A 16,096-nucleotide genomic window follows, 5' to 3' on the forward strand; every position below is an offset into this window, starting at 1 on the left:
TAAACCTTATTAAAACCTATCAAAAACATTAAAATCCCAAAAATCAAATATAATGAAACTAAAATTAATAAATTAACTAAAATAAGCATTAAAAGCATAAAATTACTAAACTCAAAAGGGCAAAATGGATGCAAAACTACCCTAAAATATCTATACAAAATAGATTTATCAAATTCCCCCAAACTCAAATCTTTGCTTGTCCTCAAGCAAATTAAAAACAATTATATGCAATTGAGGTCCCTTTTTCTTAAATTCATGAAAATTACTCATTCAAGCTTTCAAACTTACCTCTAGCCATCAACAAACCATATACCCACCTTCAAGATATAAGGAATTCAATTCTCACCAAAGTTATCACTGCTTAGCCTTGGATCAATTATTCATTCCTTCAAACCCAAACCAATCAATTACATAGAGAAATCATGCTAAAATAGACTCTAAAACAATCCATAAACTAATGCGTCTCAAATGATTATGGAAATAGTTTAAATGGATGAATAATATGCCAATCCCATAGGCAAACTAACTATTCCAATCTCCACTAATGTGGCAAAATGCAATCAATAGATCAAAATGACTTTTAATAGTTGTAATGGAGCTAAGGGGTAATAATGTGGCTAATAAAGAAAGGCTAAAGGGAAGCAAAATATGAGAATAATTAAATTGTTAAAAAGATCAAGATACACTTTTCTTTTATTATTGTTATTTTTATTTTTATCATTTTTTTTTATTTTAAGAATCAAATGGGAGGAAGAACTTTACAATAAATCACCAATGCTAGCATATAATTTTTGCAACTCTTTTAGAGACTACATAAATAACATTGAATTTTTCATTTCAATTGTCCCTATTTAATCCACCCCCAAACTCATTTCTTTGTATACTTGGATGGTAAATATATATATATATATATATATATATATTGCATATCTATCACTTAAACAAATTATTCTCACAAAGGGTAGGTAAGTGTTTAGGTTTATGGCTAGGTAAATTATGGGTGCCAAGGAAATAAGTGGTATAAATGAAGGCTCAATTTGGTTTCAAAGGGAAAATTTTAAAGTAAGGTTGGTTAAGGCTAAAAATGTGGGTTTAAAATTCAAAAAATGCCTTAATCATCTCTCTTTTCAAGTGAATGCTAAGATTTCACCTCGAAAGGTCTAGAACGCTTGTTATAGGATTGGTAAGACACAATTAGTTATTTTTTACTCTAGCGTTTTCTCTAAGCACTCAAAACTCAATGTAATTAATTGGGTGGCCCTTGGCTAAGAAGATATAAACCTAGATATGAATCTTATAGCCTTATACCAATTTGGAACTTTCAATCCATCAAACCCATCTAGAGGTAAGCTCAATTGCTTTTGAAAATGATTCTTAATCTTCTAAGAATTAGGTAAAAATTTATTTATTTATATTTTTTTTATGTATGCATGATTCCTAAAATGAATGCAAAAATTAATTAAAAATAAAAAAAAATGAAATAAAAACTATACATTATCTATATGATATTTATATACAAGTGTATATATTTACATGGTGTAGGTGTATGGTGTATGTGAACTAAGTAACTAAGTATAAATGAAATGCAATTAAATGCAATTTAAGTAATGTAAATAAAAAGGATTAAAAATTTTGTAAAAATTTTGCCCTCCCCAAAACTCAAATTAGACAATGTCCTCATTGGCTTAATCAAAGTGGCATAAATGTCAATGAAATCAATAAATGATAGCTTGGAGAGATATAAACTAAGAAATAGTGAAAAAGAGTTACCATGCAGAACGTTCATGCCTAGTGGTGAATGATCAGAATATGTACATGAGGCATGTGATTTATAAGTATTGGGAGCATGAGGCATGTTAATCAAAAAGCATGAGGCGTGTTGAAGTAAAGGTAAATTAGCACGCCCTGTGCCAACTGTTAAGGAACTGATATGGGGTATCAACATGGGGCATGTCATGCTCCATGAAAATTTCGGTGGGTTTTCAAAAATTTTGAAAATTTGAGGCAATGCAAATAGCTCACAGGAGAGCATAACCCTTAGTATGAGGCATGGCAAAGGAAAGCAGTGTCAGCGTGTTGCAGATGAATGTCTATAAGTTACCTTAGATGCTAAATTGTCAGGGCTAAGAGAAGAACAGCTCCTGCATTGTCAATAATTCAGTTATATGACTATTAAAAAGTAATATCAGTAATGCTATTACAATAGCCAATAGAGATTGAAATTAAAGAAAATGATAAATTCAATAGAAATCTGGATGACAAAGATAGTGCAAGTATCACAACAAAAGAAACCAAGGTAGCCAGCAACAATGAACAAGCCAATGTAAGATTCATGAAACAAACAGAATTAAAAACAAAAATTAAATCATTTAAAAATAGATAAAACATATAAAAGTTCCAATGACCAGGAAATTAACAATTGAAAAATAAAGCAAACTGACCAATGTGCACAATTAAAAGCTAAAGTTTCAGAAACTAACTGAAATTAACAGAAACAAAATTCTAAAACTAGATAGCTAGTTGGTTTTTTCATTGGTGGATGGCACTGGCTCATTTGCTGCTGCAGGTGCTTACTCATTGGATTTCTTAGAAGCAATATCCAGGTTTTCTACCATAGCCTTCATCTTTTTAAAAATATCTTGGCCTCATTTGTACAGCTGGTTAAAAGAGGCTACCAGCTTGTTGTAAATGTCAATCATTTCTTTGTCATGAATTTTCTGCTTTTTCCTAAATGAAGAAAACTTCTTTTTAATCTTGTTTTCAAGCTTGGCTTGCTTCTGACCAAGAGTATCAACCTTAGCTTCTAAAGCTTTTAAAACAACCACAATATCAGAATTAACATCAGAAATAGGCTACTGTGCTACACTCATTCTGTCAATTTTTGCTTCCAAATCTTTAAGAAAAACTAGTAAGTCTAATTGTCCAGTAGTAGGAGGGTGTGAGCTAGAAGGACTAGCATCAGTATGTTGTTCTATACCCTGTGATTGCTGCTGCTCTACACCCTTATGTCCCCCATTTACCAACACATAAACATCACCCCTTTTTACACAAATTTTCATCTGAGTCATAATAATTCTATCTAGAAAAGACTGGCCAACCATAGACACCATAGCTGGTTAGGGTTAAAACTAAATGATTCGGCAATTACAATCACCATCCCTCTAATAACTATATTGCTAGCTGAATGCTTAGAGACTATATGTTCCATATGAGAGCAAAGAAAATAAGCACCATTTATTTTTTTTTTTCTTCTCTTTCATGCACCATAAAAAGAATAAATCATTCTTTCCTACAACCCCATTACTGTGCCCTCTACCTAGTATAATGTAAGACATGAATCTTTGCAAGTATCTCAAAGCAGGGTCTTGGATGGCTGAGGCCTTAGCAGAACTAGGGTTGTAGTATTTCCCATATGGTGCAATGGACTTCCAAAATGTAGGGGGGTCATAAATAGTCCTTTTCCACTCTATCACTTTTGCTCCATCATTACAAAAACCAAATAAGGCATTTACTTGAACAGTGTCAAGTTCTCTATCCTGACCTAAACACCTACAAGGAAATGGTGTCCCTATGGTTACTTTGCATAGGCTGGAAGTCCAATTGCAATGAGCTTAAAAACTCAATTATCAATTCCTTAGAAGCAGGTTCTTGAATCCTAGCAAAATCACTCCAACTTATATTTTTCAAATATTCACTAACAGATTCATAAAGCCCTATCTCCCTAAGACTGTGTTCATCAATATACTTGATGGCTAAAATTTTCTTTTTAGCAAGGGCCTCATAATTTTTCCTCATTTCAAAGTCCCTAAAAGTCCATGGGTAAGATAAGTTTACCTGATTTCCAGATTGAGGGATAACTGGAGCAGTTTGAGACACTATTGGTGAATGATGTAGGGGCGATTAGACCCTAATTGGAGCAGAAAAAACCTACGGTGAGATAGGATTTTAGGCAGCTGAGTGGGTTCTGGCACTAACGGGTCCTGGGGAAACAACTCTAGGCTGTTTCGGTGAAGCAGAGGAGTGGAGAACTAATTTCTTTCTTTTTCGTGTCCCATATGTAGCTAAAGGGGCGAATTTGGTGTGTTTTTGGGAGGGAGGTGTGGGTTCTTGGGTGGCATTGTTGGGATTAGGGGTGGAATGAGAGGGTTAGGGAGGTGGAGAACTAGGGTTCGTATCAGGAATTTGGGGATTTGTGGATGAAATGGGTGTTTCGGGTTGAGCATTTCGGTGGTGTAAGGTTTGGTGTTGGGGTTGAAGAATTACTATTAGTAGCCATTTTTATGGCTCACAGCTTGGGTATGTGGGTTGAAAGTTATTTGGTGCACACCATGGAAGGAACAATTAAAGCTTAGGTCATGCGGCTGATGAGATGAAATAGGATAAAATGGCTCGGGTAAAGGTTTAAGTGGTGATATACCTAGTGTCTAACATGAGGCATGTTGAGAATAGTGAGGGGTGACATGCCCTGTGTGATTTAGTGTAAAATAACATGAGGCATGTTGGAATAAAAGGGAAAATGACATGCCCCGTGTTATTGTATATGAAGTGCTACATGAGGCATGTGAGACCCCTTGAAACTCTCTGCAGGTTTTACATTTTTAGTAATTTAATGTACCAAGAACAGGTTTTAGTGGTGACACTACCCCCAGCATACATCATGTTGAACCTAGTGCTAAATGCCTGATATAAAACCGAGAAATGTGATCCTAAATACACTAAAACCAAACCCAAAACATAATTTGCACAGAAATTTCACTCAAAATTCAATTGAAACCTAATTAATCACTAAGAACAATTAAAATCTATCAATCCACCAAACAAAAACTAAAACATTATTCAAGTAATATTCACATTAACAATCACACCACAAGGAATGATACCCAAATTCAACCCCAAACTCTTCATTAAAAATTCATGAACAAGGAATAAAATTTTGCTGCAGACACTGTTCATATGATTAAATTTCTATAGAATTGTATCATGAAATTTCACAAAATATACAATGGCAAATATATCAATCTCAGTGCACTACATCAAAATTAATTACCCAAAAAGTAAAATCAAAAGCATGTTGCTATTGATTACCATGAAAGTTCTTATATTTCTCACCAATTTCCTCAAAATGCTGCAACTAAAATGGCCTTTCACTCCACCATGTTGCTGCAATCAGACATAAAGCTCAAATTAGTTCAGATTTGACTTTGTTAAAAACAATATCCATCATGGAAGACAAATATAAGGTTCAGCAACTTCCCAGGCATTAATTCTTTCAATTCAGCATACACATTTGCTTGAAAATCTCCACCAACCTGCAAAAAGAAATTTTAATGTCAAATTTGAGTTCAATGGGATATAAGATGAAACAAAATAAAAGAAAAATTAAGTATAAGGAAAAATTTTTGGGGTTCCTCCCAAAGAGTACTAATTTTAGGTCATTAGCTTGACCCTCCTTAATTTAGTGAATTAGTGGATCATCAAGGAAACAACTTGTTCCCTTCTCAATGGGCTGGCCTGTGATATAAATCTTAAGCCTTTGACCATTAACTTTAAAAAAACCAGAATTTTCACTCCAAATATCCACAGCTCCATGTGGATAAACTTTGACAATCTTGAAAGGACCAAACCATCTTGATTTCAACTTTTCAGAAAAGAGTCTAAATCTTGAATTATACAATAAAACCAGGTCACCCTCTTTAAACTATTTTCTTTTAATATACTTATAATGCAAAAATCTAGTCCTTTCCTTCAAAATCTTAGCATTCTCATATGCATCGAACCTTACCTCTTCAAGTTCATTTAATTGAAGTAACCTTTTCTCTCTAGCACTGTTTAAGTCAAAATTCAAAGTCCGGATTGCCCAATATGCTTTGTGTTCCAACTCAACTGGCAAATGACATGATTTTCCATAGACTAGCTTAAAAGGTGTAGTTCCAATGAGTGTCTTGTAAGCTGTCCTGTGCGCCCATAATGCATCATCTAGTCTCAATGACCAATCCTTCCTTGAATGATTAATAATTTTTTCCAGAATTCTCTTCTATTCTCTATTAGGTACTTCAACTTGCCCACTAGTCTGAGGATGATAAGGTGTAGCTACCTTATGATTAACCCCATATTTCTTCAAAAGATTTTCAAACTGTATATTGTAGAAATGAGATCCACCATCAATGATTATAGCTCTTAGAGCTCTAAATCTAGTGAAAATAAACTTTTTCAAAAATTTCACTATTACCCTTGCATCATTTGTAGGGGAAGCAATGGCCTCAACCCATTTAGACACATAATCCACACCTATCAAAATGTACTTATTCCCAAAAGATGATGGGAATGATCCCATGAAATCTATGCCCCAAATATCAAATAACTCAATCTCCAAAATTCCTTGTTGTGGCATTTCATTTTTCCTTGAAATATTCCCCACTCTTTGACATCTATCACATCTCAAAATTAATTCTCTCACAATTTTAAACATGTGTGGCCAATAAAATTTAGCTTGAAGTATTTTAGCCACTGTTTTATCCACACTAAAATGACCTCCATAGTCAGAAGAATGACAGTGCTCTAGAATGTTTTCTATTTCCTTTTCAGGCACGGACCTTCTAACTAGGCCATCATTACATCTCTTGAATAACAATGGATCCTCCCATGTATAAAATTTCACATCATGCAAAAATTTCTTTTTCTATTGATAGCTCAAATCTGGTGGGAGAACTCCACATGACAGGTAATTAACAAAATCTGCAAACCATGGTAATACAGTAACAACAACTAGCAATTGCTCATTTGAGAAAAACTCACCAATTGGCAATTCCTCTTCATTTCCATCCTTACTTTCATACTTAATCCTTAATAGATGGTCCGCCACAACATTTTCAACTCCCTTTTTATCTTTAATTTGTAAGTCAAACTCCTGTAGCAATAGAACCTGTAACACCCTAGGCAAATCCCACATCGGCAAAACACGGGAGAGATGCTGGGTTTATAAGTTGGTGGTTCGTAACCCCAAGTGACGCGTTTTAAAACCGTGAGGGCTTCGGCCCAGAGCGGACAATATCACTAGTGGGTCAGGCCATTACATTTGTGGTATCAGAGCTGGACTCCCTCTAGTACGGTGTGTGGTGCGAGGACGCACTGTAAAGCCGTGGGCTTGTCATGACCCGTGGATGGGGTTGGGACATGCTTGTTCAACCAGCCTACGACCGGGTGGAAACTTCGTGTCCCACATCGGAAACGGGAAGAAAAGATTTGGGCCATATATGTGGGAGTCTTCCTCACCTGGTCAGCGCGCTTTTGGGAATGAAACCTCCCAAGGGACAAATCCGTGAGGCCCATGGGCCAAAGCGGACAATATCACTAGTGGGCTGGGCCATTACATTTGTGCTTCTTTTTTATTCATCAAATATCTTATGTTGGCATGGTCTGTATAGACAATCACTTTCGATCCAACCAAGTATGATCTAAACTTTTCTACAGTAAATACCACAGCTTAAAATTCTTTCTCAATGGTGGCATAATTTACTTGAGAATCATCTAGAGTTTTGCTGGCATAATAGATTGCATAAGACATCTTCTCTTTTTCTGATCAAATACAGCTCCCACCGTAAAGTCACTAGCATCACACATAATCTCAAATGGCGATGACCAATCTGGAGGTTGCATAATAGGGGCTGTTGTTAGAGCTTCCTTCAACCTATTAAAAGAATCAAAACAAGCGTGGTCAAAATTAAAAGGAACATCATGATTTAACAAATTAGTAAGAGGTTTAGCAATTTTTGAAAAATCCTTTATAAATCGCCGATAGAACCCAGCATGCCAAAGAAAACTTCTAATTCCTTTCACTAAAGTTGGTGGAGGCATCTTCTCAATCACTTCTACATTGGCCTTGTCCACTTCAATTCCTCTATGTGATACCAAATGTCCAAGAACAATGTCTTCTTGCACCATAAAATGACATTTCTCCCAATTTAGCACCAAATCTGTTTCTTTGCATCTTTTAAGCACTTTAGAGAGGTTAGATAGACAATTATCGAAAGAAAAATCATATACAGAAAAATCATCCATAAAAACTTTCATAATTTCCTCAATAAAATCAGAGAAAATGGCCATCATACACCACTGAAAAGTAGCTGGTGCATTATATAAGCCAAAATGCATCCTTCTATATGCAAATGTGCCATATGGACATGTGAATGTGGTTTTCTCTTAATCACTAGGATGTATTGGGATTTGGAAAAAACCAGAATACCCATCCAAATAATAAAAATATGAATGTTTTGCTAACCTCTCTAACATTTGTTCAATAAAAGGCAAGGGAAAATGGTCTTTCCTAGTGGCACTATTAAGCTTCCTGTAATCTATACACATCCTCCACCCTGTGACAATTCTAGTAGGTATCAACTCATTATTTTTATTTTTCACAACGGTCACACCTCCTTTCTTAGGAACTACATGAACCGGGCTTACCCAACTACTATCAGAAATAGGATAAATGATCACAGCTTCAAGCAGTTTCAAGACTTCATTCTTCACCACCTCTTTCATATTAGGATTTAACCTTCTTTGATGTTCTATGGTGGCTTTAAAATTATCCTCTAAAAGAATCCTATGCATACACAAGGTAGGGTTTATACCCTTTATGTCATCAATGGTGTAACTAATGACTTTCCTATGTGCTCTTAACTCTCTCAGCAATTTTTCAACTTGTACATCACTCAAACTTGCATTAATAATGATAGGATAAGTTAAATTAGGTCCAAAAAAAGCATACCTTAATGTAGATGGAAGTGGTTTGAGGTCTACCTATGGTGCATCCTTCTCATCTAGCAAAGATGAGTGTGCAACTTCACATTTCAATTCTTCAACTTGCAAAACTTGATCTCCTACAACTGCTTAAGTAGCTTCCAAAATTTGAGCAAAAGCTGCAACTTCAGGATTTTCATCCTTTGCTGTTCTACTTGTTAGTAGTATGCCCTAGAGCATATCATTTAGTATGTATCTTGTACATCTTTTATTAATAAAAGTCATTTCCACTTTTCCTTTTACATAATATATTTGTGTAATAGAAAAAGTCCATTGATATTTTGTTAGAAATTCTATTCTTAAGTTGTTAAGAATATGAGTGACAGTATCTCTAGCACAAAGTATCATAAATAGGTTCACAATCGAGGATACTTCACAATAAGGACATGACTTATCCAGAAAGATGGAATCTGTTCCTCTAAGTAAATAGGGATAAAATTCTATGTTCATTTAATTGTTCTTGGTGTTTCAAAATCCTGGCCAGGACAGATAGATTTAATCAGAAAAGAGTTTCTGATGAGAAAAATTTGTTAATTAAGAACTGGAATTAAAAGAGAACATAATATTCATAGCAAATGGGGTTTGACATAAACCATGACTCCAGCTTGAATTGGGATTTGGTAACAGAGAGATTCTAGTGCATGGTAACATATGATTATAGGTTCATTTAAGGCAAACCTTATTACTGATTGGGTGGCCATGGCATGCTATGCCAGGTATTAACCATGGTCTATGAGGTACATAAAATGATTTAGAGAAATCATTTATAGTAAGAAAGAGTTCTGATGATATTAAGAGTTGATATCATGTCTCATTGCCAATTAGTGATGAGCCCAGTAAGTTACACACATACAAAAGTAATCACTAAATTAAATATGATTTAATTAATTAATTAAAGAGTTTAATTGATTAATTAAATAGGTTTGGTTTGCAATTAGATTGCAAAGTCTCTAACATGGCTTGAAACCAAATCTAGATTATTGAATGTATAGTATAAGTTAAATTTATATTTAAAGTGTTTAAATATGAATTTAATTAATGAGAAATTAATTAATAGAGATTAATTAATTAATTTATATTTGATATAAATTGATTAGAAGAAGAGAAATAATTATTTTGGGTTGAGAACTCAAAATTAAGACACAGGGGCATTTTGGTCATTTCACAGGGTGACATGTGGCACCATGTGATGGTGACACATGGCACTATATATAAGCTTGCCAAATGTCTTTTAATCATGTAAGATGATTAAAATTAAGATTAAATGTAGGTTTGACACTTGGCACAATGTGATTGGGTCAATTAAACCTAGAACCAATCAGAGGATGACATGTGCCAAGGGTTTAAGTGGTGACCTAGCTATATAAGTATTGTTATGAAAAGAAAACAATACAACTAGCAGCTGATATCTTTGGTGCCGCCACCCAAGAAGCACTCCCTTCTCTTCATCTTCTTCTCTCATCTATTCCAAGAGATTAGCAAACAATCTCTTGAATTAAAAATACTAGAAATCGTTTCTAGTGTTCTGTTTACATCTTTAATCTCTTAAAAGGTAGAACTTGATTTTCTAAATAATAGAAAAAGCTTTAGAAGCTGTTCAAGGGCTGCCATAGGTGTTCTTGGTGTGGATAAGCTAGAGGGACAACATCTGGTGTCCTAAAGACGCATCCCAAAGGTACAAATACACTACAATGCATCAAGAGGTTAGTGTATTTGTTCTTGATTTAATCTGGGGTTCTAAAATTAATCTGATTAATTCTAAAATCTTAAATGACAAATACAGATTCAAAACATATTAAAAGAGTTTTAATATGTTTTTTATCATTGAAATCAAATAGATAAAAATAAATCTTACATGATGCATGTGACCCTAGGTGAAAATTTTTGAATTCAGTGGTATAAACTTGTGTTTTTCATGCTTTCGCTCCTTCACTACTATGTACCAAACAATTCTCTAAAGGGTCCTCAGGATATCTTTTCTTAAATTCTGCTTCCACAATCTCATCAATAACAACCACCCTTAAACAAGGATCAACTCCAAGATGTTTCTTCAAAGTCTGATTCAAATTAAATTCTTTTACAACTTTTAATGTCAATCTACCATTCTTTACATCAATTATAGCCCTTGTTGTGGCTAAAAATGGTCTTCCCAAGATGATAGGTATGTGAATATCCTCTTCTATTTCAAGAACCACAAAATCCATAGGAATGAAAAATTTTCCAACTTTTAAGGGCACATTCTCCAAAATTCCCACTGGATATTTGATGGATCTATCAGCTAGTTGCAAAGAAATGGTGTTGGGCTTCAAATCTCCTACCTTCAGCTTTTCACAAATGGAGAGTGGCATCAAATTTACACTAGCTCCAAGATCACACAATGCCTTTTCAATACTAGTGTCCCCAATGTGACAAGGAATAGAGAAACTTTCTGGATCCTTCAATTTTGGTGGAAGTTTATTCTGTAAGAGAGCACTACACTCCTCTGTTAATGCCACAGTTTCATAATCTTCTAATCTCCTCTTGTTTGACAAAATTTCTTTCAGGAACTTAGCATATGAGGGCATTTGAGAAATTGCATCTGTAAATGGAATGTTGATGTATAATTTCTTCAAAACTTTCAAAAATTTCCCAAACTGCTTATCTAGCTTTGCTTTCTGAAACCTCTGAGAATATGGAAATGGTGGCTTGTATGGTGGTGGAGGCACATACTTTTCCTCTTCTTCTTTTTCAACTTCATTCTTCTTGTTTGCTTCCTCATTAACTTTATCATGATTTGAAATAGATTCATTTTTGTCTTCATCTTCTTTCTTCTTTTCCTCTTCTACCTCATCTTTCTTTTCATTTCCCCAAATTTTCCCACTCCTTAGGATCACTGCCTTGCAATGTTCTCTAGGATTCTCTGGTTGACATGGAAGTTTTCCTTGTGCTTTGCTGGAAGAGCTTGCTTATTGAGCTATTTGGTTTTCCAACATCCTGTTATAATTGGCAAGCTGGTCTATCCTTGAAGTTAATTGTTAAATCATTTCTCCTTGTTTTTGTTGAGCAGCTAAGAAATTCTCCATCATAGACTTAAAAATTGAATCTTGGTCTGAAGACTGAACTGATGGTTGTGGAATAGGTGCATTTTGATTCCTTTGTGGTGGAAATCTAGGTGGTACTCTGTTTTGCTAAAAATTCTGCTGTTGTTGCTGAAAATTAGGAGGTTGTTGATAATTCTGTTGCTACCCTTGTCGATGTCCCCAAGAAAAGTTAGGGTGGTTCCTCTATGCTGGATTATATGTAGCAGAAAAAGGATTACCATTTGGTTTCTGATTGTAATTCTCAACAAAATCAACTTGCTCTGTCACACCTTACCCCTCTGTAAGGCATAACATGATCCCGTAGAATACTTAATGAACTACCGAACATCACCTACCGATAACTCATTAAGCACCCTACAAGGGATTTTAAAATAAATTTCTTACTTTTAGTAAGTGGTGAGCATTTTCTAATAAGTACTTAAAACATTTAGTTAAAATTAAAACTAGTTAATATTTTTGGCCCATTTTATTTTTATGCAAATTTTATAAAAATTTTGACAGAGTTCCCTCTGTATTTTGAGAAAACAGTTCTTTAAATACCTGTAAAAAGCACTTCTAAAATTTTTCTCAACAACTGCTTCAATTTCATACTCAATCTCAATCAATTTCTCAACACATTTATCAACTTTCAAATTTCAAATCCACTATATATATTACAATTTTATACAAATTTTATAAAAACTGCTCAAGACCTATTTTTACATGTCCATATATTTATGTGTAATATATACATCAAAAGAAATATTTACAATTAGGGTATAAATTATACTCGATAGCTTCAAAACAGGAAGATCCTCAATCCTTAGCAGCTCAGTCTGCTGCTCTTCTAGTCTCTATATCTGCGACAGCAATAGAAGCTATCGCTGAGTACTAGGACTCAGTGGTGCACATCATACTAAAATAATCTTTATGCAAAACTTAAACTACATTTATTCAAAAATTTGGCTGAACATGAGAATTAAGTACAAATCATGCATTATGAGATTTTAAATGCAAACCAAGTTTATTTCAAAGTATTAAAACACATTTCATAAAACCCACATTTAAATCATGCCATTCGAAACAAATAGAATCTCAATAGCCAGAGGCTAAAGAGAAATCACATCACAAGGCTAACTAGCTCAAATATATGGATATCCATTCACATCCTCTTCTACTGGCACACCTCAACACTTCTCCAGAGAAGGAATCAAAATTCGAAACTAATTACCCCCACTAATCGTGTTAGTGAGGTGTTCAAATATATGGTCATCATACTGTGGTTTCAAAACTTATCTTAACAATTTGTTAAACATTGTCATTTCAAATATACACAATAACTTCCAACAATTTAAGTCAAAACATCATAACTAATGTCACAAATAAATTCTCAATAATTCAAAGCAAATGTAAAATACATATTTCATTCACTTTATCAACACATTTTAAAGCATGGTGATGTTGTGCACAAACCTCAAATGAGTCGCCTTTTGGCCTTAACTCGACTCCTCGGGTTCTGTCTTGGTATTCTTTTTCACTGAAACACACAATTTTATAGTGTTTCAGTACCATAATTTAACATAAATCCAAAAATAAATTTAACTTCACTTATACCTAGCTCTAACGTGCTAATTTCGATGTTCTTGAAATTTTTGTGTTTCGGGTTACTATTCACTACACTATTCAAGTCAAATTGTTGACTTTTTAAGGCTTAATAGGTATGAGAACTCCAACTTCACCCACATACCACATTTTGGCCATTAAACTTGTTGGTTTTGGTCATTTTCTCAAAGCTTAAGTCATTTTGGCAAAATTGCCAATTTTCGATTTTGGTGCTCCGAAATTGCACTGTTCCATTGGTCAATCTACTGTTGGAATTTGGAAAAACTTCCTTCATAGAAAATGTTCCTTATTGTCTTAAGTGTATTCTCATTTTTGGATCACCCCAATCGGAGTTTTGTAGCTCAAGTTATAGCCAAAATACAATTACTGTTCACGCAATCGCTCATGCTGAGATTTTGGTTCTGGCAGATTTTTGGTCCAACTTTGTTCAGTAATTTGATCAAGTTAAGTTCATAATTTGGTCTAACTTTCTTCATATGAAATGTTCTAATATGTCTTAGGTTTCCATCGGTTCAAGAATCACCTAAATCCGAGTTTCCTAGAGAAAGTTATAGCCCTTCAAACATTACTGCTCAAATGAAATTCTGCAGAATCGCAGGTACAGTAACTCAACTTTGCTCAATAATTTGAATGGGTTAATGGCATAATTTGGGATGGTGTTCTTCATGAAAGTTTTAGGTATATATCTTATCTAATTGCTGGTAATATTTCAGGTCAATTTGACCTTCCTAGCTCGAGTTATGACCAAATGAACAGTTACTGTTCATTTGGTCAGTTTGGTGCAGTGGCAGCCTGCTCTCATTTCATTTTGGTCAATTGGTTCACTAAGTTTTAGTCAGTTTTTGGCCATGGTTCCTTAATGAAAATTGTGCTATTTTATGTCTATTTTCATCTCCAATTGGTGGCATATCAATTAGGCTTGTAAAATTCCCGTTTTGGTCCTTCAAAGTAGGTAGCATAACCATTTGACCTACGAATTTGGTTTTCATTCCAACAATTCCCACACATCTCTTTTGGTCATTATTGACCATTTTTCATCTCATAATTAACCAAAGTCATCATTTAAGCCTTTCTCCAAAATTTGGTTCACAAACCCTAGCATTCAAACCCTAACTCATACATTTCATGCAATTAACTACATCTAATGGTTTTAATGCTAATCAATCAACTAAGTAAGGTTCCTAAACTCATTCAAAACCCTCAAGCCATACAAAATCATACTCCCTCTAAGCTGGACGAAATTTCAGCAATGGTCCTTCCCCATATTTGTTTCATTTAATCAAGTTCTAAGCTCACTTAAATACCTAAACATGCATTTGAAGTAGAAAATTGAAAGTTAGCACACTAACCTTTGCTTTGGATTCTAAATCTTCAATTTTCCTCTCCTTTTCTTCTTCCTTTCTTGTGCTTAAGTTGAGATTGCAAGGTCTAGTGAGGTATTTAAGGGAGTTATGTAGTTTGGGTGAAGGAATTTAAGCTTAGATGTAGGCTTAAATGAAGGATTTTCATGGAGGGTTTATGGGGGAAGGATGGGGCGGCAACCAAGGAAAGAAGAAGACTTTTTCTAATTTTTTTTTTCTTTTGTTTCCTTTAATCTTATCCCTTTTTGAAGACCAAAATTCCCAAATTAATAAAATAAGTTAATTAATCTTTTATGACATCATTTATGATGTCATCACCTTTGACTTTTCTAACTTCTTTCTTTTTTTTTTCTATTTATTTTTTTTCTATTAGTTCTTTAATTTAATTCTCGATTCTGAAATTTTCTTTTCTCCATTTTTATTTGACAGTTAGGTCAGGAGTCAGCTCTCGGGGTCAATTGACCAAATTGCCCCTCACCGGTTCATCCCGGTTTGCAAATAATTCCATATTTCTTCCGGCTCCCTGACCTAATTATTTGACTGGCTTAACAGTTCTTTTTCGTGATTTTCTCTTTTCCACTGTGTTCATAAGGGTCCTAAGGACCGCAGCGTCACTTTTTGCGGTTCGAAATTTGAGTTTAAAATGACTTCGCAATCGTTCCCGAGGAGGTCAATCATCGCTGTGACTCTCGGCTCGTTTAACTTCTTCTATTCTGTTTTTCTTATTTATAGTTAACTAATTAAACATTACTAATTATTTGTGTTTATGGCTTCTCAAGTTGTCTTAAGTGTGGTTCTAATCCCCTTAATTGTCCGAACCGACACCGGTCACCGGAACAGTGAAATCTACCAGGCTATGCAAACGGGGGTGTTACATGCTCATTTCCAAACTCTTGCCCATAGGAAGGAAAATCATTGATACAATGCATATTTCCTACACCAACATCTTCTGTATGACTAGATCCTCCAATTAATGAGTCAACCTTCATGCTTAACTTATCCATTTTTCTTGTCAAAGCATCAAATTTGGCATTGAACATACTCATGGCATCTAATTCATATACACCAGCTGGTGCTTTCTTTATTTCATTTCTTTCACAGCTCCATTGATAATTGTTGTAAGCAATTTTATCCAATGCTGAATAAACTTCATCTTTTGACTTCTCCATAAGATCACCTCTTGAAGATGCATCAATTATACTTCTAATTGCTAGAGAAACACCATTGTAGAAATGTTGAACTAGCATCCATTTAGGG

At 34.4% G+C, this 16,096-nt stretch overlaps 1 protein-coding gene across 1 annotated transcript; it reads right to left on the bottom strand.

Annotated features, from left to right (window-relative positions):
* Nucleotides 1-10,709: 10,709 nt before the first annotated feature.
* Nucleotides 10,710-16,008, bottom strand: LOC131178397 (uncharacterized). Its single transcript, XM_058143356.1, has 3 exons — nt 15,704-16,008; nt 11,034-11,727; nt 10,710-10,853 (listed from the first exon to the last, which is right to left on the bottom strand). Exons 1-3 carry the CDS (start codon nt 16,006-16,008, stop codon nt 10,710-10,712), a joined length of 1,143 nt encoding a protein of 380 aa, XP_057999339.1.
* Nucleotides 16,009-16,096: the final 88 nt, after the last annotated feature.

The sequence above is a fragment of the Hevea brasiliensis genome, chromosome 3, assembly GCF_030052815.1.
Source record: "Hevea brasiliensis isolate MT/VB/25A 57/8 chromosome 3, ASM3005281v1, whole genome shotgun sequence".
Lineage (NCBI taxonomy): Eukaryota > Viridiplantae > Streptophyta > Magnoliopsida > Malpighiales > Euphorbiaceae > Hevea > Hevea brasiliensis.